At 43.5% G+C, this 27195-nt stretch overlaps 1 protein-coding gene across 3 annotated transcripts in view; it reads left to right on the forward strand.

Moving 5' to 3' along the window:
• COL19A1 (collagen type XIX alpha 1 chain) overlaps nt 1-27195 on the forward strand; it is a 1587177-nt gene that overhangs the window by 352933 nt on the left and 1207049 nt on the right. For all 3 annotated transcript variants that reach the window (XM_073675502.1, XM_073675503.1, XM_073675504.1), the window contains exon 13: nt 7772-7825. In XM_073675502.1, the coding sequence (XP_073531603.1) occupies nt 7772-7825 (54 nt within the window). The remainder of the gene's footprint in view (nt 1-7771; nt 7826-27195) is intronic.

The following is a 27195-nucleotide window of genomic DNA, read 5'->3' on the forward strand; positions in this document are numbered from 1 at the left end:
TGTTGTGAAAACAACAAAAGTGGCAAGATATTCAAGATTTTTACACAGCCTCTTGCTACACAACATTTTACAAGTTTTCAAAGCTTTTTGCGATAGTTTTCTGGCGTAAAAACTTTGATTGGGGTAAATGTGTGTGTATATATATAAGCGATATATATTCTCAGATCCTTTATTGCACTTCTGGAAGAAAGTCCTAGTGAAGATATCAATGAACTGTTATTTGCAAGGTAAAGGCCCAAGTTTAGTAAGAGATCATCCAGTTGAAGCACACCTTCATGCAGGAACATTAAGAAATAAAAGATAGAAATCAAAAATGAAAACTCTGGAGATTAAAAAAATCTTGTCTGTCCATGATATTGATACACTATATAATAAAATAATGCTTTAAGAGAGAGTGCTAAGTTTAACATTTGAAGATAATTAAGAATAAATAAATCATGTACTCAATGTCAAGCAGCAGTTGTAAAAGCAAATAAGATATTAGAGTATATATAAAGAAAGATAAAATCTTGTAATCCCACTGCATTATTACCTCTATTAATCCTCTAGGATTAAGGCCACATCTTGAATAAGGGTTCAAGTTTTAGTCTCCACATGACATTGATATTGGAATATTGGAATGCTAGTGTCCTGTCAAAGGTAGACCACCAGATGATAAATTGGGATGGAAGGTCTCTCTTTTATTGAAAGCTTATAAATTTGAGCTTGACTTGTACATCTAAGAAAAAAGATCAGAAGCAAAATCATTTGAATGTATAAAAATATATGTGGTCAATACAAAGAACTGGCACATGATTTATTCTTTCCAGCAGCTATATAGGAAAGGGTTCTTTACAGTTAGAGCAGTCAGAGTGCACAATGCCCTACCGCAAGATGTAGTAATAGTAGATACTTTATCAAAATTTAAAAAAAGGCTGGATGCTTTTCTCACAAAAAAATGTCATTGTGGGTTTTACATAATCTTGTAATAAAGTATAACTGAACAAGAAAGTTTGAACTTGATGGACTTGTGTCTTTTTCAACCTATGTAGAGTCACTATTATTAATATTAAAGTTTTTTTGAGTACAAAAGACAGGAAACAACATTTTTAATACCCTAAAAAAGTATTTAATAGATGATGTTGTGTTTGATCAGGATTGTCATCTCTTACTTTGTAAGACCACCCAGGTATTATATTAATGAACCACTAATATGAATGGACAATGTAATAGTGTTATAACTTGTACTGTGGTTGTGCTGTAGGGAAACATCTGATCACTGTGGGTACCAATGGGGATACTTTTATTTTTAATATTATTGTCCAAAACCTCTTTGTAATGAAAAACATTTAGCCTTTTACATATCCTTCATATTGGCCTTTAGCATTGCAGTAGAAAAATCTACATTGCCAATATTGCATTTAACACCAAATATTAAAACAATAATTAAACAATAGAGCTTGTTCTAAATGTATATGCATAATTCTAAAATCTATCTTAAACTCTGTGGAAAAGATACTGGATATTTGCCTTTGGAGACACCACAGACATGCACGCAGCTGTCTACTCCAGGTAGGTGACGTACCCAAGATGGAAGAAAATAGGACATGTTCTACTTAACCACAAACATTCTCTGTCATCTGCTTTGATAAGTCAGCACTGCATCAGCAATTCTCAACAGAGATGAACAATCTCTGTGCGAGTATCCATCATTTCTTCATACCCTTGTCATAACACAAATCAACAAGATGGATTAAATAAAGCCTATATGCACGAAACCTATAGTGAAATTTGACGGCATTCTCCATCTCTTGCTTCTATTTTACCAACATGACCGTAGCTGGTAAAGTTAAAACGACATGCTGAAATAAAGCCTGACATTCACAGTATTAAGATAGACACCTTAAAGGTCATGTACATCATGAAGTTTGATCAAAACCAAAGACACTCATATACTTGTTTGCTGTTCATTTTTTATCAATTCAAAATCCATATTAAAACGTGTTTCTGTCTCCTTTGTTTTCATTTCTCGGTTTAACACTTTTTAACATGATTATAGAGGCAGCTATCACGGCTGAGCTTCTGTTCAGAGCTGGGAAAATTCAGTGAGAGTTCTGCTATGGTCAGAAAACAGTCCATTGACTTCTATAGGCTCCCATACCCAATAGAAATAAGCTGGCAAAGCCTACCAATTTCAGTAAATGTAGCTGACCCACTAGTGTGTATGGGTAGCTCTAGACTATCCCCAACAGATAATATTGGAGGAGAGAAAGATCTCACACTTAGGATTACTGCAAAAAAGGTAAGAAAATGTTCCAGCTTCTGATAAAAAATATTACAACTTTTGTTTGTTAAAAATCCCTTCCAAAAATATGTGAAATTGGGAGACATGAAGCACAAAAACAATGCAGTTGTAACATACCTGGCGGCGTCCTTGCATAGTGGTCCATCTCCCACTGTGCAAGAGCGCGCACTTGATTTCCAGTCCAGACTATCACTCTGGCTTCCCTCCATGCTGTCTGCTTGCCTCTGTTTCTTCTGCTTAAGGGTGGCGCCCGATCACTTCCTGCTTCTTGTAGCTGCTGCGGGCACACCCCTTGTGCGTCCTCAGCCTATTGCTGTCTGTCACCTGGTATTTAACCCAGCTCTTTCCTGGAATCCTTGCCTGAGCATTGTGTTCTGTCAGTTGGCTTTTTGTCACTGATGTGCCAGGTCCTGTCTTTGTTTCCTGCCTTGCGGTATCAGTTCCCGTGTCTGAACTGTGTCCTGTCTGAACTATCTTCTAGCCTGTTGTCTTCTGCCTATCCTGGAGGCTGTATTTCCAGGCCAGTGTGTACACGCTCCTAGCCTGTTCTTTCCGCCTTCTAGGGGCCGCATACCTAGACCCGCTCCTGTATCTTGCTGCTGTGTCTGTTCTTGTCTGAATACTCTCCTAGCCTGTTACCTGTTTTTCTCTATGTTCGTACCTTCCCTTTTCCTGCAGAATCTGATCCCGTACCTAACTCCTACTCGTTGTCCCTGTGTGAGTTTAGAGTCCACTCGCTACTTCATTAGAAGTATCTTGTGTGTACCTGGTTCTGCCTTTCCCTTCCAGTCTGTTCCGTGTGAACAGAGCCTTGTCCCCTCTGCTCTGCCTTGCTCACCGCTCCGGCGGTTTCCGCTCTGCTCTGCCTTGCTCACCGCTCCTGCGGGTTTCGCTCTGCTCTGACCCTTTGCTCGCTGCTCCGGCAGTCTCTCTCTGCTCTGACCCTTTGCTCGCTGCTCCGGCAGTCTCGCCCTGCTCCTCTCTCGCTCACCGCTCCAGGCGGCCTTGTCCTGCTCTTCTCTCGCTCACCGCTCCAGGCAGTCTCGTCTTGTTCTGCTCTTGCTCGCCGCTCTGGGCGGCCTCACTCTGCTGTGTTTGTCCACCGCATCTGCGGTTCTGTTCCTGAGTCCCAGTCTGTACTGGGTCCTATCCACTCGGTGCTCCAACCTGTCATACCTGCCAGTACCTCCCTCCCTGCATACCAGTCGTACTTACCAGCATCCACCCGTCTGCATTCCAGCTGTGTCGGCCTATACCCACCAGTCTGTGTGCCTGCCTAACCTGCCTGTTCCAGTATTCCCCGGTGTGGGTCAAGATCCGTGTCCGGGGTCTGACCTGGAGTAGCACCAGGTCCCTCTGCCCGGTTCCTCCCTGGTGCACTGGCGTCGTATGCCGTCGTGCGACCTTGGTCGGATTTGGCAGATACTTAGTTACGCCCCTCCAGGCACTCTCCGGTTCATGGCACAGTGGAATCACTAAACACGCACACGCCAGTCAGTCCGGGTGTGTGCATTACAGCGGTTCAAATTAAATTTAGTGTTATTTGTCAAAGCTAATGGCTTGAACAAAGAACACCAGATTTCATTCAAAACACGTTGCCTTTGTGCTTCATGTCTCCTAATTTCACATATTTTTGGAAGGGATTTTTAACAAACAAAAGTTGTAATATTTTTTTATCAGAAGCTGGAACATTTTCTTACCTTTTTTTGCATCTATCAACGTTTAGTCGGAACGTGGTTCCCTGCATAATGAACTTTACATATTTATGGTGCGTTGCCTTTTCCAATTTTCCTGTTTTTGCTTCACTTAGGATAGTACCAGATACTTTTGTTTTTCAGGAAATAAATTGCTGCCAAAGGGGTCTGGCGGCAGTTTACTCCACTTTCCCTTTCAAAAATACATTGACTTTTGACCAAACAGCACTTGCATGTATGTGATAGTTATGGGAGAAATAGCTGTTAGCCCACAGTTATCCTGGGTTTATTGGCACCTCAAAAGAGAGAGCTGCATGCATGCTCTGTGTCCTGTGCAGAGATCACTATGCAGATAGGTGGAAAGGGTTAATTGTCATTATCATCTTTAGTAAATCGTGTGTTCCTGTATTATCTGCCTTGAGCTTTCAAATTAAAGTACATTATTCTAATTATGTCCTCAGAAAAAATTAGATGACAGCTTAGAAGTGACCATCTAAATCATTAAATGTCAAACTATTGTGATGATACATGGACCAGTATATAATATTTCTGTACTTTTTGTTTTTAGAATATATAAATGCATAGAAAATAAGTAATGGCATTTTATAGTTTTCAAAATACATATTAAAGAGGTTTTAACACTTTTCCAGATCATGTTCATTCAGAGGTTTCTCAAATCATGATCATTTAGACATCACATAAACATGGCAACCGATCATGGCTGCCAAATCACCATCCACATCAAGTTTATATCCTAACTGGTGTGTCGTCATTACGTAATGTGGGACGTTCTGAGGCATTGTGCCTGTTCCAAATTAAATTGTAAAATCCAAATACGTACACGGAAGAACCACACGGATACACTGAGCATCAAAGCAGATCTCTCTTTATTACATCATGACATCATCTTATATAGACATGTTTTGGTCATATATTGTAGCAATATAATTGGCTCATCTTATCTCTAAATACGTGCTGGCATTAGCATACATACATCTCATTGGCTAAAGTTAATTTTGTCTACACCCAGCTGAAGATAGTAGGTGTAGTTCTACTCCTTAATTTAGTTTCTTTTCTATGTTTTCTCTAAGTCCGTTAGACTAAAAAATTTCGGAGGGACCCCTTATCGCAAAACACACACACAGACTCCATTTCAGAAAGCAGGAGATACAAGTACAAAAAACAAAATAGAGTCAGGATAGATAAATAAATCCTGCTCTCACATGGTGGGAACATCTTATGCATGTATCTATAAAAAAATATTGCTGATATGGTACCAATCACTTTTATAGAAATTCTAGTAGGATGTGTTATCAGGAGCACATAGCTGTAATCTAGCCAAAAGTCTTAGGCCTTAATTCATCAAAACTGGCATTTTGCATGCCAAGTTGATGAAGGGATTGGATGAGGTGCAAGGCCCATGATTCATTAAAATGTGAAATGGCATGTACCTCCATGTGCACCTCACCACAATCGTACGCCAGTCAAACATCCTGCAGCATCCCTATCCCACCCTAGCTCCACCCATTTTGAGCTGGGCAAAACTGGCATGAAACTGCAAAAGTCGCGAAAGTTTTGGGCAACTCCAAGTCACTCAAAAAAAAATTGAGACTTTTCAAAGATTTTTGCGCGTAATAGCTTTGATGAATCAGTGCACTTGTGTTCATAAAAGAGTAAGATATTAAAAAATAATTTGTACATTTATTTCTGTTCATTGCAAAGTATTATATACAGCTCTGGCAAAAATTAAGAGACCACTGAACAGTTTTCTATTGGAAAGCATGGAAAGACTGATGGAAAGCATGCCAATACAAATGAAAGCTGTGATTAAAAATCATGGTTAGTCCACCAAATATTGATTTCTGAACTCTTTCTGAGTTAAAACATGAGTAATTTGAGGTCTGAAAGCACTGTTTTTTTTTTAGTATTTTGACGCTTTATCATTTGCTGCAAATAAATTCAAAATTTTTAGCTTTGAATTTCGGATACATGTTGTCAGTATTTTATAGACTAAAACAACAATATACATTTTACTCAAAAATATACCTATAAAGAGAAAAATCAGAGAAACTGAAAATTTTGCAGTGGTCTCTTAATTTTTGCCAGAGCTGTATATTCCTTCTGGTAAATCTCCTTTACAGAACTTACAGTTCCTACAGAACTTACCGTATTTTTTTGGACTATAAGACGCACTTTTTTCCTCCAATATTTTGGAGGAAAATGGGGGTGCGTCTTATAGTCCGAATTTTGGGGGGGGGGTATATATATGTGGGATGTGGGGGGAGCTGTAGCTGTGGAGAAGCAGGGCACAGGAGTCAGCAGCCGCCCACTGCAGCCTACACTGTCCCCGCTGCTAAAGAAAATGAATATTCACTGCTCCCCACGCCCATGGGGAGCACTGAATATTCATGCTCCTTAATAGTAGCACACAGTGTAGCCACGCTGCGGGTCCTGCTGCTGCCGGAATCGCCTGTGCCCGCTGTTAAAGGGCATGAATATTCAACCTCTCTGCACGCCCATGGGGCGTGGGGAGGGGTGAATATTCATGCCCTTTAATAAGCGGGCACACGCGATAGCCCGGCAGCAGCAGGAGCCGCAGCGTGGCTACACTGTGTGCCGGCTATGAAGGAGAGTGAAGTCACTGCTCCCCGCGCACACAGTCCCGGCGTGAGGAGCAGCAATTTCCGGCAGCTGATCTCTCCATGTGAGCCGCGCATGGCAGTGACGCCATGCGTGACTCACATGGAGAGATCAGTGCAGGCAGACAGGACGCAGCGCTGGAGGAGAGAAGAAAGGTCAGTAGGAGTGTTTATTTTTTTTTATGTGCAGCCTGATGGGGATTAGGGGGACCATGCATACTAGGATAAGGATGAGGGGGCCATACATACCAGGGCAATGATAAGGGGACCATACATACCAGGGTAACGCTGAGGGGGCCATACATACCAGGATAAAGATGAGGGGGCCATACATACTAGGATAAGGATGAGGGGTGCCATGCATACCAGGATAGGGATTAGGGGTGCCATGCATACCAGGATAGAGATTAGGGGTGCCATGCATACCAGGATAGGGATTAGGGGTGCCATGCATACCAGGATAGGGATTAGGGGTGCCATGCATACCAGGATAGGGATTAGGGGTGCCATGCATACCAGGATAGGGATTAGGGGTGCCATGCATACCAGGACAGGGATGAGGGGGCCATGCATACCAGGATAGGGATGAGGGGTGCCATGGATACCAGGATGGAGGGGTTCCATGCATACGAGGATGGAGGGATGCCAGGCATACCAGGATGGGGATGGAGACCATGTATAAAAGGAAGGGTGGGGGCATGTATACCAGGATAGGGGATATTGTCAGAATTGGGGGATATTACCCCTATACCAGTGTCAGCAGAAGACCTCCTCCCCCTTAAAAGTGCATCATGAACACATTTTTTGCTTACATTTTTTTTTTATTTTCCTCCTCTAAAACCTAGGTGCGTCTTATGGTCCGGTGCGTCTTATAGTCCGAAAAATACGGTATATGCCACACTTACAGAATCTTGCATTATAATTATAAATGCATAATCATTTTTGTGGCTAAAGTTATAACCAGTTCAATATTCTTTGTGAAGGTGACAAATCATAAATAACTTGGAACTTCTGAAATGTGAAATTAAATGGTACATATTGTGTCCTTAAATTACCACCTAAGTGTGTTTTTAAAGAAAGACTCAAAGTTAATGTTTTCGTATTTAGATAGGGAATGTTCTGCATTTCTTAATTGTTGTATTTCCATTTTTAAGGGAGAAAAAGGGGAAAAAGGAGAAAGTGGTCTTACCGGTTCTCAAGGGAAAGACGTAAGTTAAATATGATTTTGTCTTATTTATTTTACGGATTGCTAACATATATGTTATTCTGTATGAAATGTACATTATTGTTCTTGTAACCCGTCTTATCAAAGTAAGTCAGCTTTCATGAGTATCAAAATAAATATTACTTTACTTTGAAAGAGCAATATAATCATAGTGACCTGCCAGAAAATATAGGCATAATACCATTTTGACATTTTTGCTATCTCCACTGAATTTATATGTGCAAGGCTTTGAGCGTTTCTTTATACTTTTGTGCAATTTGTAGCAGTGATAGGAAAAGCTTTGTGCATGAGCTGTGTTCTTCTACATAAAAATATATATTAGACTGATACTTACATACAAACATGTTTTATTTTCGTTGTTGCATTTTAGGAGTATATTTTGACCTTTTTGTTACAAAAAAAATATTTCATAGGTATTCAAGTAGGAGGCATAGTTATAAAAGTAAAGGATACTGTAGAGATGAAATGAAAGGATTGTGTTCACCGCTGAGGAGTTTGATGACAGGCAAATATTTTCCCAAATTGTATGTCCTGTGACTCATCTGCCTATAGTCTTTAGTTTAGTTTTGTTGTGTGGATCTAAGGCAGGTAAATTAGCATCCAAACAATGATTTTGCTCCTCACTTCTCTGATAAAGTCATGTAGACAGTGATGCCCATGGGTTTTTCAGCATTCAAGTTCTATATGTTACCCCCAAACAATCACCCTTATCCCTGACTGCTTAGTATTTGTAATTTGCCTTTTTTCTTGCATGTGCTATCACCTAAATGTTTTATGCATTAGCATATTATTGTTGAACTACTAGGTAAATGCAAGATTGTCATTACTGGGTTCCCTTGCTGGTATCCTATTACAGGTTTTATTGTGTCTCTTATTCACCTCTATTGGCAGATATTGCTAGACAAAGACTATTTGTTGTCCTGTGGACTTATGTCTGGTTTTAGATGTTTTTAAGTTATGCAGATGTTTCTCTTGTTTGATCTGTACATTTGCATATAATAAACATTGTAATATGTTGAATATTATTTGGACGCCCTCTACTCTGTTTATTTATATGATGTATGTTTGTTTGTATTTTTTGTTTTCTGTTCGCATTTGTTCATACATCAATGGCACTTCCTAGACATTTTAGTTTTCCTCTGGGAAATTAAATATGCAAATTGTCTCTTCAGAGAGGAAAAGGACTTGAACTCTAGTGCCACCTATTGGAAGTAGAAGTCCTAAAAAATGTAACCGAAGTCACGTGGCAAGACTTGTTAAAGAGTCAATATTGACTTTTAATATTGCAACATCAAAAAGATGGCACTACAGTTCAAGCCCTCTTCCTTTCTGAAAAGACAATTTGCATTTTTAATTTCTTATAGGAGCATTGCACATACGTCTAATTACCCTGGCATGTCACTCTCCACACAGCATATCCAAATTGCCTCTTCAGAGAGGAAGAGGACTAGAACACTCTAGCGCCACCTGTTGGAAGCAGCAGTCCTACAAGTCACAATCAACCCTTTAATGAGTCTTGCAATATGACTTAAGATAAAAGCCAAATCAGAATCTCAATTTGCAGACACAGTGTTTAGGGGTATTGACTCTCGTCAGTGCAAAGTATGAGATCTGATTTGGCTAGGTGAGAGGCTCTGGACTGAGGTCTAAGGAGAAATGTTTCTCTTTGTGGAGAGTGACATACCGGCCCTGGCATGCCAATGTAAAGAGGTTTATTCACTGTGCAATGCTCCTCTGCAAAATTAAATATGCAAATTGCCTCTTCAGACAGGAAGAGGACTAGAACCCTATAGCGGCACTTGTTGGAAGCAGCAATCGTACAAGTCACTATCGACCCTTTAACAAGTCTCGCAATATGAGTTAGGATAAAAGCAAATCAGAATCTCAAGTTGCAGAAATAGTGTTTCGGAGTATTCCCCTCGTCAGTGCAAAGTATGAGAGCTGATTTGGCTAGGTGAGAGGCTCAGGACTGAGTTCTAAGAGGTAACATTTCTCCTTGTGGGGAGTCACATAACCAGCCCTGGCATGCTGAAACTCTGTAACAAGGCCACCACCTACCATATATTGTTTATAATACTGGTTTCTTCTTTTGTGACAAAGGGGACATTTGGTCTTCTTAAAGATGAATTGTCACCAGGTCAAAAGCATCCAATTTTAGCTCTTATTATATTTCCACTGCTACCTTGAGTATGGCATTTTTCTTTTTTATTTTTAATTCTACCATATGGTTCCAGAAATATGGACCTTTTTATTTGGTGTTATTTGTTATAGTCTTTACCAAGGGGTGTGGCTCATAAAGTAATAGAGCAGAGCAGGCTGAAGACATGCCCATAATAAAATCATGTGAGCCACGTCCCTTGCTAAAGACCATAACAAATAGTACTAAATAAAAAGACCTGTATTTCTGGAACGATATATTGGATTTAAAAAGACGAACAAACCATGCAATATCATACTCAGGGAAGCAACAGGAATAAAAAAGAGCAAAAACTGTCCAATTTTATAACTTTTGGTGAAATATGATCCTCAAAATTTAAATTAAACACCAAGAAGGAAAAATCGTGGAATTATCAAAATCAAAGGATTGATAGACAATGTTAATAATATGCAAATGATGAAATTTTTTAAAAACATTTCGATTTATTTAACCCCTTAAGGACCAAGAGACTTTGTAGGTTAAATTCTGACCACTGTCGCTTTATGAGGTAATACCTCTGGAACGCTTCAACGGATCCCCCTGATTCTGAGACTGTTTTTTCGTGACATATTGTACGTCATGGTAGTGGTAAAATTTCTTCGATATCACTTGCATTTATTTGTAAAATAAACAGAAATTTGGTGAAAATTTTTAAAATTTTGCAATTTTCAAACTTTGAATTGTTTTGCTATGCCCTGAAATCAGAGAGACCAAAAGTTTGGACACACCTTCTCATTTAAAGGTTTTTCTGTATTTTCATGACTATGAAAATTGTACATTCACACTGAAGGCATCAAAACTATGAATTAACACATGTGGAATTATATACTTAACCAAAAAGTGTGAAGCAGCTGAAAATTTGTCTTATATTCTAGGTTCTTCAAAGTAGCCACCTTTTGCTTTGATGACTGCTTTGCACACTCTTTGCATTCTCTTGATGAGTTTCAAGAGGTAGTCACCGGAAATGGTCTTCCAACAATCTTGAAGGAGTTCCCAGAGATGCTTAGCACTTGTTGGCCTTTTTGCCTTCACTCTGCGGTCCAGCTCACCCCAAACCATCTCGATTGGGTTCAGGTCTGGTGACTGTGAAGACCAGGTCATCTGGCGTAGCACCCCATCACTCTCCCTCTTGGTCAAATAGCCCTTACACAGCCTGGAGGTGTGTTTGGGGTCATTGTCCTGTTGAAAAATAAATGATGGTCCAACTAAACGCAAATCGGATGGAATAGCATGCCGCTGCAAGATGCTGTGGTAGCCATGCTGGTTCAGTATGCCTTCAATTTTGAATAAATCCCCAACAGTGTCACCAGCAAAGCACCCCCACACCAACACACCTCCTCCTCCATGCCTCACGGTGAGAACCAGGCATGTAGAGTCCATCCGTTCACCTTTTCTGCGTCGCACAAAGACACGGTGATTGGAACCAAAGATCTCAAATTTGGACTCATCAGACCAAAGCACAGATTTCCACTGGTCTAATGTCTATTCCTTGTATTCTTTAGCCGAAACAAGTCTCTTCTGCTTGTTGCCTGTCCTTAGCAGTGGTTTCCTAGCAGCTATTTTACCATGAAGGCCTGCTGCACAAAGTCTCCTCTTAACAGTTGTTGAAGAGATGTGTCTGCTGCTAGAACTCTGTGTGGAATTGACCTGGTCTCTAATCTGAGCTGCTGTTAACCTGCGATTTCTGAGGCTGGTAACTCAGATAAACTTATCCTCAGAAGCAGAGGTAAATCTTGGTCTTCCTTTCCTAGGGCGGTCCTCATGTGAGCCAGTTTCTTTGTAGCGCTTGATGGTTTTTGCAACTGCACTTGGGGACACTTTCAAAGTTTTCCCAATTTTTCAGACTGACTGAGCTTCATTTCTTAAAGTAATGATGGCCACTCGTTTTTCTTTACTTAGCTGCTTTTTTCTTGCCATAATACAAATTCTAACAGTCTATTCAGTAGGACTATCAGCTGTGTATCCACCTGACTTCTGCACAACACAACTGATGGTCCCAACCCCATTTATAAGGCAAGAAATCTCACTTATTAAACCTGACAGGGCACACCTGTGAAGTGAAAACCATTTCCGGTGACTACCTCTTGAAGCTCATCAAGAGAATGCCAAGAGTGTGCAAAGCAGTCATCAAAGCAAAAGGTGTCTACTTTGAAGAACCTATATAACATAATATATTTTAATATAATATAATATATAATATCTAATATAAGACATATTTTCAGTTGTTTCACACTTTTTTGTTAAGTATATAATTCCACATTTGTTAATTCATAGTTTTGATTCCTTCAGTGTGAATGTACAATTTTCCTAGTCATGAAAATATAGAAAAATCTTTAAAGGAGAAGGTGTGTCCAAACTGTTGGTCTGTACTGTTTGTCACACAAAATAGTTAATGAATAACATTTCCCACATGTCTACTTTACATCAGCACAATTTTGGTACCAAATTTTTTTTTGTTAGGGAGCTATAAGGGTTAAAAGTTGACCAGTGATTTCTCATTTTTCCAACAAAATTTACAAAGCACTTTTTTTAGGGACCACATCACATTTGAAGTGACTTTGAGGTGTGTATATGACAGGAAATACCCAAAAGTGACACCATTCTAAAAACTACACCCCTCAAGGAACTCAAAACCACATTCAAGAAGTTTATTAACCCTTCAGGTGCTTCACAGGAGCTGAAGCAATGAGGAAGAAAAAAATTAACATTTAACTTTTTTTCACAAAATATTAAATTTAGACCAATTTTTTTATATTTTCACAAGGGTATCAGATAAAAATGGACCCCAAAATTTATTGTGAAATTTCTCCTGAGCATGCTGATACCATATATGTGGCAGAAAACTACTGTTTGTGCACATGGCAGGGTTCGGAAGGAAAGGAGCACCATTTGACTTTTTGAATTCAAAATTTGCTGGAATAATTAGCGAACGCAATATTGCGTTTGGAGAGCCCCTGATGTACCTAAACAGTGGAAACCCCCCATAAGTGATCCTATTTTGGAAACTAGACACCTCAATGAACTTATCTAGATGTGTGGTGAGCACTTTGAACCCCCAGGTGCTTCACAGAAGTTTATAACATAGAGACGTGAAAAAAAAAATCACAAAAATTTCTTTTTAGCCCTAAATTTTTTATTTTTCCCCTCACCCATGACAGCACACCTGGAGAGAGGGATCCGCCCAACCAAGGACAGGAAACCGTCTGAAATAAAAGGGCGGTACCTCTCCCTCGCTTCAGTTGGTTTCCTGTCCTTGATGGGGAACCTGTCTGGAAGAAAGAAGACTTACCTGGGGCTGTTCCGGTGTGGAAGAGCGGGCACTGGCCTGTGCACCGGGTTCCAGTCTCCAGAAGCGCCGTCCGCAGCTCCCCTGGGGTCCTGCGTCCGAGCGGGCGCATGCAGTGAGGCAAGCTCCGTCCTCCCGTAGACCGCTGCGCCGCCCTCCCCCTGCCGCTTCTGCCGGCCGCGCAGTAACTTCTGGGTATGACGCGTCTGACGTCACGGCGCGGGGCACGCTGGGAGAGGCGTGCCAGATGACGTCAGGAGGCGGCACCCGCTCCAAGATGGCGGCGCCCTGTGAAGCGTTCCAGGCCGTTTTTTTTCGATGGTGCTCCGGCCTGGGAAGAGAGGAGGGCCCATGAACCGGAGGAGGTGCTGGATGGCCCTATTTTAGGAGGGGGGGTTATCCTGAATGCGTGGTACCCTTTTGAAGCATGGCTGACCAGGATAGCCAAGAGCAGCAGCTAACCCCCCCCCCCCTCAGCAACGGAAGAAGCAGAGGGATGCCTCTCACACCGACAGCCGCTCAAGCAATCGCAGTGGTAGCCGCAGGAGCAAGGTGTCAAGCGCCTCTGGTCCATCCAGAAAGGAATCATTGGTTCCGCTACAGCCTCCGAATCCGGTACCCGTTTGTGACTTCCAGGGGTGAGTGATCTTCGTGAATGTCACCTTTTAGTAATGGGAAGTCTCTTATGTGCTTCCTTTTATAGGAGCCTAAGAAGAGTAGCGCCAAGCAAAAGCACAGATTGTGTGCCCTATGCCAAACTTCCCTTCCCATAGATTGGCAAAAGCCGCTTTGACCGAACTGCGTTGCTAAAACTGTAACGGAAAATTCCCTGGATTTCGCATCTAATTTAAAGTCTATAGTCCACGCAGAGGTTCAGGGGTCCCTGAAGGGGTTGCTTAGAGGGAAGAAAAGATCCCATAGAGATGTCTCCTCCAACTCTGATTCCTCCCAGTCCGAGGATCTGTGGCTGAGTGATTCATCATCCTCTTCCTCATCAGATAACGGTAGACCCTGTTTTCCCGTTGAGAGTACGGACAGACTGGTTAGAGCAGTCAGATCAACCATGGGTCTGGGGGAGGAGAAAGCATCCAAATCCCGGGAAGACGTTATGTTTGCCGGCCTTGGAGAAAGAAAGAGACGCTCCTTTCCGGTAAACACTAAAATTCAGGACCTCATTGACTGAGAGTGTAAGAGACCAGAAAGATCAGGGACCTTACCCTCCTTCTCTAAAAGAAGGTACCTCTTTGAAGAGAAGGACTCTGAGCCTTGGGATAAGATCCCCAAAGTTGACGGGACAGTAGCCAGGTCGTCCAAAAAATCTTCCCTGCTGTTGGAGGACTCAGGCATCCTAAAAGATGCCCTTGATAAAAAGGCTGACTCCTTTCTGCGTCATACTTGGGAAGCTGTAGCAGGAGGCCTGAAGCCAACGGTAGCGGGCACCTGTGGCAAGATCCCTAATGGTGTGGCTCCAACAGTTGGAGGACCAGCTTAAGGATAAAAAGATCTCTAGGGATAGAATCCTTTCAAATCTACCCCTAATGCAGGCAGCATCGGCCTTCCTGGCGGACTCTTCAGCAGACTCTGTCAGGCTTTCGGCTAGAGCAGCAGGTCTATCTAATGCTGCCAGATGGGCCTTGTGGCTCAAAGGTTGCCCAGGCGACCTACAGTCCAAGCATAAATTGTGTTCCCTCCTGTGTGATGGTAGACTCCTGTTTGGCCAAAAGTTGGAAGACCTTTTAGCAAAGGCGGGCGATAAAAACAAAGGGTTCCCAGGATTTTCAGGGGACTCAAAAAGGTTTGGTTTTCGGAGGAGGAAATTTAATCGGGGTCGCCCTCCAGGAGACGGGAGAAGATGGGAGACCAAGTCCAAAAAGGAGTCAGGCTATATGTTTGGGGGACCGTCCTCAAATACAAAGAGATCCTCCCAATGACGCCATGCCGGAGGTTGGGGGGAGGCTTTCCCACTTTTTTCCAGCTTGGAAAGCAATTACAGCAAACCCCTGGTTTTTGAACATTGTAAGTGGTGGCCTGAAGATACGGTTCAGTCAGATCCCTTGTCGGACCTTTGTGGTTACCCCCAAAAGGAAGGTCCAGGAAGAACAGATAACACTGGAAGCAGAGATATTAGAGCTAGTAAGGAAACGAGTCCTTCTCGAAGTGCCGATACCACAAAGAGGGAAGGGATTCTATTCCCCTCTGTTCATGATAAAAAAAACTAACGGGTCCCTAAGGACCATCATCAACCTCAGGAGTCTGAACCAATTAATAGAAAATCAGCCCTTCAAGATGGAGTCAGTGAGCTCGGCAGTGAAGCTCTTACACCACAATTGCTTTATGGCAGTAATAGACTTGAAGGACGCATATTATCACGTCCCAATTCATCCAGACTACCAGAAGTATCTGAGAGTAGCCCTGTTCATTCAGGAAGAGCTGAGGCATTTTCAGTTTGCTGCCCTACCCTTCGGCCTCTCCATAGCCCCGAGAATATTTACAAAACTAATAGCAGAAGTAACAGCCTTTCTACGAATCAAGAACGTAGTGATCGTGCCCTATTTAGACGATTTCTTAATAGTAGGGAAATCAGAAGTCCACTGCTCCAGTCAACTTCCAGAAGTCACGACAGTGTTGCATCAGCTAGGGTGGTTGGTAAATCTCCAAAAGTCAAAACTAACCCCCTCAAGGACTCAGACCTTCCTAGGTCTAATCCTAGACTCTCATCTCCAAGCCTGCTTCCTCCCAGAAGACAAGGTCTGCAAATTGCTCATTTTAGTCTTGAAAGCCATGCGATCTCCAGTGATGTCCCTAAGAGAGGCAATGTCCCTCCTGGGCTCTATGACGGCCTGTCTCCAGCAGTCAAATGGGCTCAGGGGCATATGAGACTTCTTCAGTGGGAGGTCCTGTCAGCGCAGAGGTCCTTCAACGGGCATTTAGAAAGCAAGTTCTCTCTCTCCCCAGAAGCTGTAGATTCCCTTTCGTGGTGGACAGACAGGGGAAATCTGACCTCAGGCATACAGTGGTCCAGACCAGTCGATCGGGTGATTACGAACGATGCGAGCAGTTCCGGATGGGGGGGGTCATCTGGCTGAGCTCTCAATACAGGGTCACTGGACATACCACGAGATGGGGGCATCCTCAAACATAAAGGAGCTTTGGGCAGTAGAGAGATCCCTCATAGGCTTACTTCCTCACATTCAGGGTCACCACGTCCAGGTCAGGTCCGACAACCGGACATCAGTAGCCTATGTGAATCATCAGGGGGGAACAAGATCACGCTCTCTGATGGCTGTGGCAGACAGAATCCTTCATCTGGCAGAGCGACACCTCCCATCCCTCAGTGCCCTTCACATAAAGGGGGTAGAAAACGTAAAGGCAGATTTTCTCAGCCGCCATACCCTAAGACAGGGGGAATGGAGCTTAAACCCGGAGGTCTTCCAACAGGTTGTCCAGTTATGGGGGCAGCCAGACATAGACCTGTTCGCCACAAGAGCAAACAGGAAGGTAGACAGATTCTGTTCCTTAAATTCAGAAGAAAGTCCCCATGCCGTGGATGCCCCCCAGATCCCTTGGAAGTTCAGGAAGGCCTATGCCTTTCCCCCGTTAGTAATGGTTCCTGTAGTGGTGAGGAAGATTCGGGAGGAAGGCGCCAGGTTTTTTCTTATAACCCCTTTTTGGCCCAAGAGGCCTTGGTTCTCCCTGCTCCGACTAATGTCGGTTTCAGATCCCTGGGTTCTACCAGAGAGGCCGGACCTTCTCATTCAGGGACCAGTATTCCACGCCCAAGCCAGAGGTTTCCATCTTGCGGCTTGGAATTTGAGAGGTCACTACTAAGTAGCAAGGGGTTTTCACCAGGGTTAGTCTCTACCTTGCTGGGTAGTAGGAAACCAATAACGACAAAAATTTATAACCGAGCCTGGAGTAAATTCCTAGAATTTATAGATACCCCATTATCAGACAATTCTCCAATCAGGGGAATCCTGGAGTTTCTGCAAAAGGGGCGCGACTTAGGTCTAGCCACGGGGACTCTTAAAGTTCAGGTCTCGGCATTGGGGGCGCTCTATAATTGTAAATTGGCGGGGAACAGGTGGGTCTCGAGGTTTATCAAGTCCTGTGCCAGAGCCAGACCGGTTCGGTCCCTGGGACCTGAATTGGTCTTGAACGCACTTACCAGTGACCCGTTCGAACCCCTACAGGATGTCTCTCCAAAGATCCTCACCCTTAAAACCATCCTCTTAGTGGCCTTAACATCTGCTTGTAGGGTGGGTGACCTGCAGGCCCTTTCGGTTGATCCTCCCTACACACAAATTTATGATGATAGGGTCACCTTGCGTCCAGATCCAGCATACCTTCCCAAAGTGGTATCTAGATTTCGCTGTAACCAGGAGATTGTGCTTCCCTCGTTTTGCAGCAATCCTAAAAACCCAGGGGAAGTTAGATTCCATAACCTAGATGTTAGAAGATCACTACTACAGTACATTAACATGACTAGTGTATGCAGGAAGGACCATTCCTTGTTCCTGGCCTTTCAGGGGAATAGGAATTGTCACGGGGTGTTCAAGGGTACCATTTCTAGGTGGCTTAGGGAGGCCATTTGTCTAGCATATACGTCCACAGGAGTTCCGGCCCTGGACAATGTCAGGGCTCATTCCACAAGAGCCGTTGCAACCTCCTGGGCGGAAAGGGCAGACGTCTCAATCGATCAGATATGTAGAGCTGCCACTTGGTCTACACCATCCACCCTCTTTAAACACTATCGGTTGGATCTGTCCTCCTCTGACCTTACCTTTGGGAGAAGGGTACTTCAGGCGATGGTCCCTCCCTAGGATGCTTATAATTCTCCAAAATTCTCTCCAGGTGTGCTGTCATGGGTGACGGGAAAACATCAAGGTTACTTACCGGTAGCCAGTTTTTCCTGAGCCCATGACAGCACCCGTAGTTTTCCCTCCCTATTTTTTCTGTTTCTCACACCCTGGTGTGCACTGTTTTGGGTGTTATATATATGTATATATATTGTAGGTGTTGGTTTTATGCCTAACCTCTTTGGGAGGTCCTCTCAATGCTCTGTAAACAATTGAAGCGAGGGAGAGGTTCCGCCCTTTTATTTCAGACGGTTTCCTGTCCTTTGTGGGGCGGATCCCTCTCTCCAGGTGTGCTGTCATGGGCTCAGGAAAAAACGGCTACCGGTAAGTAACCTTGGTGTTTCACAAGGGTAAAAGGAGAAAATGGACCCCAAAAGTTGTTGTGAAATTCCTCCTGAGCATGCCGATACCCTATATGTGGCAGAAAACCACTGTTTAGGCGCACGGCAGGGTTCGGAAGGGAAGGAGTGCCATTTGACTTTTTGAATTCAAAATTTGCTTGAAAATTAGCGGACGCCATGTTGCGTTTGCAGAGCCCCTGATGTGCCTAAACAGCGGAAACCCCCCACATGTGACCCCATTTTGGAAACTAGACCCCTCAATGAACTTATCTAGATGTGTGGTGAGCACTTTGATCCCCCAGGTGCTTCACAGAAGTTTATAACGTAGAGCCATGAAAATAGAAAAAATCACAAAAATTTTCTTTCAGACCCAAATTTTTTGTTTTCACAAGAGTAACAGGAGAAAATTGACCTCTCATTTTGTTGTGTAATTTCTCCTGAGCACGCCAGTACCCTACATGTGATTGGCAACTACTTTTGAGGCACAGTGCAAAGGTCAGAAAGGAAGGAGCACCATATTATAGTACAGATTTTACTGTTATGGTTTGAGGGTGCCATGACTCACTAGGAGATCACCTGAGGTGCCATATCAGAATATTCCCCCATAAATGACCCCATTTTACAAACTACACCTCTCAGTGAACTCATCTAGGGGTGTAGTGATCATACTGACACCAAGGGTGTGTCACAGAATTTTATTCCATTGGGCTGTGAGGAAAAAAATAATTACATTTTACCGTAAAAATTTTGTTTTAGCCCCAGATTTGACATTTTCACACTGGGATAATGTATAAAAATGGCACCAAAATTTGTCCCATAATTTCTGCTGAATGTGGCAATACCTCACATGTGGCTGTACAGTACAGCTTGGCCACATGGCGACACTCGGGAGGGACCGAGCGCTATTTGCCTCCTCAAGCGCAGGTTTTCCTAGAATAGTTTGCAGACCCCATATACAGAGCCCCTAAATGCTAGAAGAGCAGAATCCCCCCTCAAGTGACCCCATTTTTTAAATAATACCCATGCCAAACATGTGGACACTAAATGTGGTTTAGACACACTGCGGTGCTCAGAAGGGAGGGGGGATTTGCTGAATTTCTTTTGGGGGGCGAGGAACCATTTAGCTTTCCCAGAGCCTTTGTACTACCCGTAACATGGAAGCCCACTATATTTCCATTAACACATGACAGACCTGAGTGGGGGCTTTTATGTGAAGCTTTTATTGGGAACTTTTTACATAACATTTTAGATCATGTTTATCCAGCGCTCTAAGCTGAGCACTTACTTTGGGGTTTCCATCTAAATCTCCGAATGACGTGATTCAGCTGAAACCCCGGAGGGATCCATTCACTATAATGAGATGAGGCAGCAGAGTTACTCTGGACTACGTCTGGCCTCTGTTCAGTGTTATCCTTCTTTTCAGAGGTGCACAAAACTGTGGCTGACCGCACTTTTATTTACACCTAAAAAGATGGACACCGCACCACAGTGCCTCCATCTGCCTCATTATAGGGAATCTTCCGTCAAGGGCTTCCGTCTGAATCACGTATTTCAGAGATTTACACAGAAACCCTGGCGTAAGCACTCAGCGCAGTGCGCAGGATAAATGTGCGCCGAGCAATACTGCGATCTTTGGGAGGCAAAATAAACAAATCAGCAGCAGGTGAAGAATTGGTTTTATTTATTTTTTATGCCGTTCCTCGTGCTGTATAAAAGTGATTAGGCTACTTTCTTCTTCGGGTCGGTGCGATTACAGCGATGCCAGATTCATATCGGGTTTTTATGATTAACAGCTGTCACTCACTAAAATGCTTTTTTTTACAAAAACTAATGTTTGCATCGCCATATTTAAAGAGCTATAATTTTTCCATATTTCGGCCGACAGAGTTATGTGATGGCTTGTTTTTTGCAGGACGAGTTGACGTTTTTATTAGTACCATTTCCGGGCAAAATACATTTTTTGATCGCTTTCTATTCTGATTTTTGGGAGGCAGAATGAACAAACAACAAAAGTTCAGGATTTTTTTTTTTGTTGTTACTTGTGTGGTAAAATTGATAAGACAGCTTTATTCTTTGGGTCAGTACGTTTACAGCGGTATCGCATTTATGTAATTTTTTTTTGTTTTTGCGCTTTTACATAATAAAACTCTTATAGAAAAAATAATTACCTTTGCATCGCTTTATTCTGAGCACTGTAACTTTTTAATTTTTTGGCTGATGGAGCTGTATGGCAGCTTGATTTTTGCGGGACAAGATGACGTTTTCAGCGGTACCATTTTTATTTTCATCCATCTTTTTGATCTCGTTTTAGTCCACTTTTTTCCAGCTGTATGATGAAAAGTCATAGTTTCTCATGTTTATTTTTTTTACGTTCACTGAAAGTGTTAACTAGTGTGACACGTCTTTAGATCGGGTCGTTCCGGACGCGGCGATACCAAATATGTGTACTTTTTGTTTATTTTTATTTTTTTTTACCTAAAAATCTGTATTTATTAGTGTAATATATAGATATATATAGATATATATATCTATATATATATTTTTACATTTTTTTTAGGAATTATATACTTAACAAAAAACAAAAAAGTGTGAAAAAACTGAAAATATGTCTTATATTCTAGGTTCTTCAAAGTAGCCACCTTTTGCTTTGATGACTGCTTTGCACACTCTTGGCATTCTCTTGATGAGCTTCAAGAGGTAGTCACCGGAAATGGTTTTCACTTCACAGGTGTGCCCTGTCAGGTTTAATAAGTGGGATTTCTTGCCTTATAAAAGGGGTTGGTACCATCAGTTGTGTTGTGCAGAAGTCTGGTGGATACACAGCTGATAGTCCTACTGAATAGACTGTTAGAATTTGCATTATGGCAAGAAAAAAGCAGCTAAGTAAGTAAAAACAAGTGTCCATCATTACTTTAAGAAATGAAGGTCAGTCAGTGTGAAAAATTGGGAAAACTTTGAAAGTGTCCCCAAGTGCAGTTGCAAAAACTATCAAGCGCTACAAAGAAACAGGCTCACATGAGGATCGCCCCAGGAAAGGAAGACCAAGATTCACCTCTGCTTCTGAGGATAAGTTTATCCGAGTCACCAGCATCAGAAATCGCAGGTTAACAGCAGCTCAGATTAGAGACCAGGTCAATGCCACACAGAGTTCTAGCAGCAGACACATCTCTTCAACAACTGTTAAGAGGAGACTTTGTGCAGTAGGCCTTCATGGTAAAATAGCTGCTAGGAAACCACTGCTAACGACAGGCAACAAGCAGAAGAGACTTGTTTGGGCTAAAGAACACAAGGAATGGATAGTAGACCAGTGGAAATCTGTGCTTTGGTCTGATGAGTCCAAATTTGAGATCTTTGGTTCCAACCACCGTGTCTTTGTGCGACGCAGAAAAGGTGAACGGATGGACTCTACATGCCTGGTTCCCACCGTGAAGCATGGAGGAGGAGGTGTAATGGTGTGGGGGTGCTTTGCTGGTGACACTGTTGGGGATTTATTCAAAATTAAAGGCATACTGAACCAGCATGGCTACCACAGCATCTTGCAGCTGCATGCTATTCCATCCGGTTTGCGTTTGGTTGGACCATCATTTATTTTTCAACAGGACAATGACCCCAAACATACCTCCAGGCTGTGTAAGGGCTATTTGACCAAGAAGGAGAGTGATGGGGTGCTACGCCAGATGACCTAGCCTCCACAGTCACCAGACCTGAACCCAATTGAGATGGTTGGGGGTGAGCTGGACCGCAGAGTGAAGGCAAAAGGGCCAACAAATGCATCTCTGGGAACTCCTCCAAGATTGTTGGAAGACCATTTCCGGTGACTACCTCTTGAAGCTCATCAAGAGAATGCCAAGAGTGTGCAAAGCAGTCATCAAAGCAAAAGGTGGCTACTTGTAAGAACCTAGAATATAAGACATATTTTCAGTTGTTTCACACTTTTTTGTTAAGTATATAATTCCACATGTGTTAATTCATAGTTTTGATGCCTTCAGTGTGAATGTACAATTTTCATAGTCATGAAAATACAGAAAAATCTTTAAATGAGAAGGTGTGTCCAAACTTTTGGTCTGTACTGTACATGCTGGAGCAAACTTTGAATAACCTGGGGCAGGAGGTGGTGGCCCCAGAAGAAGAGGAGGATGCGGAAGGGATACCAATGTCTCAAATTTCTAGACTGTCGTCACACAGGCGAATGCCAAGTTACGGTGGATTACAGCAATCGAGGGAATTTGGTGATACCAGGCAAACTGTTAGTGAAGGTGCAAGAGCTGAGCAACTAATGGAGGAGGAAGAGGTGATGGGCGAGCAGCTGTCAGAGGATGAAGAGGATAATCATCCCCTCTCGTTTGAATGTGGTTGGCAGGAGGGGACGAAGGAAACAAGCATCAGTGTTACGCAGCCCACAATACAGCCTGGCTTTGGACCTCCTGGAAGAGCCCGACATATGAGTGCCTTTTTGATGCACTATCTGCAACATGATCCCCATATAGTTAGAATTACAATAATAATAATAATGCTGACTACTAGGTTGCCACGCTGTTAGATCCACGTTATAAGAGTCAATTTTGCCAGATGCTTCCCGCCCTGGAAAGAGACCCGCTTATGTTGGAATATTGAAACAAGCTTTTAAGCAACCTTAATAGAGGTTTTCCCTAAGATAACAGTAAGTCACACATTGTGCATCGCAGCTGTAGTCTTTCAACCTCCGGCACGTTGGTTCGTCAACGCCAAAACATTAGCAGCAGCAGAGTAAGTGCCAAAAGCAATTTCTGGGAGTCCTTTCACACATTTTTTGCACCAGCTCGTGCACCAGTACAACAGAGTACAAGCCTGACACGTGGTCAACGACTATAGAGGATGGTGCAGGAGTTTCTAGAGTTCAATATCAATACCATCAGGGAGGGTTTGGACCCTTTTACAATTTGGTCTTCAAAAATAGATGAATGGCCTGAGCTCGCCTCTCACGCGTTTGGAGGTTTTATCCTGCCCGGCAGCCAGCGTTCTCTCTGAACGTGTCTTCTGCACTGCTGGTAGTGTCTTGACGGATAAGCGCACACAGCTGTCCCCTGAAAGTGTAGACCGCCTAACTTTCATCAAGATGAACAAGTCATGGATCTCCAAGGACTTTTGCACCCCAATTGAAGACTGTACAGAGTAGGCGATGTTGTCATTTTGAGTGTGCTGCATTGATCTCTAGAAATTGCAGTCTGTGATATGGCTTCTGTGCCTGCTTTTGCTGCTGCAGGTTTTGGGCCCTAATTTTGGGAAATGTGGAGAATTCTGATTGTGTTTCCATCCATTGGGTTGGCTGTAGTGGGACTGGTTTGGATCTGCGTTAAACTACTTGTAGTCTGATGACATTGATGCCACTTTGGTGGTGTTAGGTCCTCATTTAGGGCAATGTGAACACTCCTGGTTAGGTCTCCATCTCCTGGGTTGGCTGTACTGGAAGAGGTGTGGGTCTTATTTACACTATTTGTACAGTAGTGAAATTGATGCCACTTTGCTGGCATCTGCCACTATTTTTTTTAAATGTGGGGAATCCTGATTGGGTCTTCATCTATTGGGTTGGCTGTAGTGGAACTAGTTTAGGCCTCCTTTGCAATACTTATAATCTAGTGAAATTAATGCCACTTCGGTGGTGTTAGGCCCTCATTTAGGGCAATGTGAACACTCCTGGTTAGGTCTTCATCTCCTGGGTTGGCTGTACTGGAACAGGTGTGGGTCTTATTTACACTATTTCTACTGTAGTGAAATTGATTAGACATTGCTAGTGTCTGCCACTAATTTTTTGAAATGTGGAGAATCATGATTGGGTCTCCATCTATTGGGTTGGCTGTAGAGGAACAGGTTTTGGTCTCCTTTGCAATACTTATACTCTAGTGAAATTGATGCCACTTCGGTGGTGTTTGTTAGGCTCTCATTTAGGGCAATGTGAACACTCCTGGTTAAGTCTCCATCTCTTAGGTAGTATGTACTGGAAGAGATGTGGGTCTCATTTACACTATTTCTACTGTAGTGAAATTGATTACAGTTTGCTGGTATCTGCCGCTAATTTTTGGAAATGTGAGGAATCCTGAATGAGTCTCCATCCATTGAGTTGACTGTAGTGGAAGAAGTTTTGGTCTCCATGTATTTCTATAGTTATTCTGTAGTGAAATTGAGCATTTGGTGCAGATATTATTTTCCTCAAATGAGTACACAAACATGATAAACTCTAAATTGATTTTCAAAAAACAACCATCAGCCGTTCCATCAAACACCTCTGCTGCTTCTTCCTCCTCCTCTGTTACCGTGCCAAGTTGTGTCACGCAGGTGTCCAACAGAACCTGCTGTATATCCGCTGCAGTTAGGCTGAGTGACAGCCCGTCAGCTGTAAGTGAAGTGTGCATGCCTGCTGGGTTCGTTTCTCTGAGCACATCACACGTTTCTCAATCTACCGTAACATATATGCCTGCACCTCACTCACTGTCTATCGATTTGTCCGTTTCACCGTACTCTGCCCTCTCTAAGCACTGCACCCAGCCCTCAATCCCGCTTTTGTGGTCATGTAAAAGATTGTTTCATCCTACACATGACAGAGCTAAGAGGTTGAACTCCACCATCTCCAATCTGTTGGCCACGGAAATGGTGGTCTTAGGCCCTATTTTTTTTAAATGTAAACACTTCCGATTGAGTCTGCATCTCCTGGTTTGGCTGTAGTGGGACAGGTATCGGTCTGCGTTAAACTACTTGTAGTCTGATGACATTGATGCCACTTCGGTGGTGTTAGGCTCTCGTTTAGGGCAATGTGAACACTCCTGGTTAGGTCTCCATCTCCTGGGTTGGCTGTACTGGAAGAGATGTGGGTCTTTTTTACACTATTTGTACAGTAGTGAAGTTGATGCCACTTTGCTGACGTCTGCCACAAATTTTTTTAAATGTGGGGAATCCTGATTGGGACTCCATCTTTTGGGATGGCTGTAGTGGAACCTTCCTGTTCTGCAGTCTAAGTTGTGTAAGGTTGCGTACCAGTCCTTGCTGCAGTCCTGATACAGACTCTGCCTGCTGCACTCTGATACAGACTCTGCCTGCTGCACTCTGATACAGACTCTGCCTGCTGCACTCCTGATACAGACTCTGTCTGCTGTACTCCTGATACAGACTCTGCCTGCTGCACTCCTTATACAGACTGTGCCTGCTGCACTCCTGATACAGACTGTGCCTGCTGCACTCCTGATACCGACTCTGCCTGCTGCACTCCTGATACCGACTCTGCCTGCTGCACTCGTGATACCGACTCTGCCTGCTGCACTCCTGATACCGACTCTGCCTGCTGCACTCCTGATACCGACTCTGCCTGCTGCACTCCTGATACCGACTCTGCCTGCTGCACTCCTGATACCGACTTTGCCTGCTGCACTCCTGATACCGACTCTGCCTGCTGCACTCCTGATACCGACTCTGCCTGCTGCACTCCTGATACCGACTCTGCCTGCTGCACTCCTGATACCGACTCTGCCTGCTGCACTCCTGATACCGACTCTGCCTGCTTCACTCCTGATACCGACTCTGCCTGCTGCACTCCTGATACCGACTCTTCCTGCTGCACTCCTGATACAGACTCTGCCTGCTGCACTCCTGATAAAGACTCTGCCTGCTGCACTCCTGATACAGACTCTGCCTGCTGTACTCCTGATACAGACTCTGCCTGCTGCACCATCTAGTCTATCCTACTGGGTCCAGCTGCTGCGCGTCCATTGGTCTGTCCTGGAGTGGCACCTGGCATTCATCGGGAGGCAAGTCTAACCTCACCATCAGATGCTTTAGTGAACAGTCCAGTGCTCGTTTAGTCACGCCCCTCCAGGCTCTCCGGGGTCCGTGGCACAGTGGTTCCACAAACCACGTCCGTGACAGTGCGCCCTCGCAGGCAGGGTCCTCTCTCCTGTTGTAACAGTCTTTTGACATGTAAAGCGCAACTGAATAAATGTCTCTGTCACAGAGGGTTGCTGCTTGCTGCCTTGGGGTAACCCTGGACTCTGATCCCTCCTTCAAACCACATATCCAAGCCCTTTCTACTTCCTGCCGCCTCCAACTCAAAAATATCTCCTGCATTCGCACATTCCTTAGCAAGGACTCTGCAAAAACACTAGTGCACGCCCTCATCATCTTCTGCCTTGACTACTGCAACCTCCTGCTCTGTGGCCTCCCTTCCAACACTCTTGTGCCCCTCCAATCTATCCTAAACTCTGCTGCCCGACTAATCTACCTGTCCACCCGCTATTCCCTGGCCTCTCCCCTCTATCAATCCCTTCACTGGCTCTCAATTACCCAGAGACTCCAGTTCAAAACCCTAACCATGGCATACAAAGCCATCCACAACCTGTCTCCCCCATACATCTGTGATCTAGTCTCCCGGTACTTACCTGCACGCAACCTCCGATCCTCACAAGATCTCCTTCTCTACTCCCCTCTTATCTCCTCTTCCCACAATCGCATACAAGATTTCTCCTGTGCATCCCCCCTACTCTCTACCCAAGCATATCAGACTTTCGCCTACTGTGGATACCTTCAAAAGAAACCTGAAGACCTACCTCTTCCGACAAGCCTACAACCTGCAGTAAACACCACTCCACCATATCGCTGCATGACCAGCCCTACCCCCACCTACTGTATCCTTACACATCCATTGTAGAT

Source organism: Phyllobates terribilis, unplaced genomic scaffold, assembly GCF_046119375.1.
Source record: "Phyllobates terribilis strain yellow unplaced genomic scaffold, ASM4611937v1 Scaffold_3__8_contigs__length_932513732, whole genome shotgun sequence".
NCBI classification, from domain to species: domain Eukaryota; kingdom Metazoa; phylum Chordata; class Amphibia; order Anura; family Dendrobatidae; genus Phyllobates; species Phyllobates terribilis.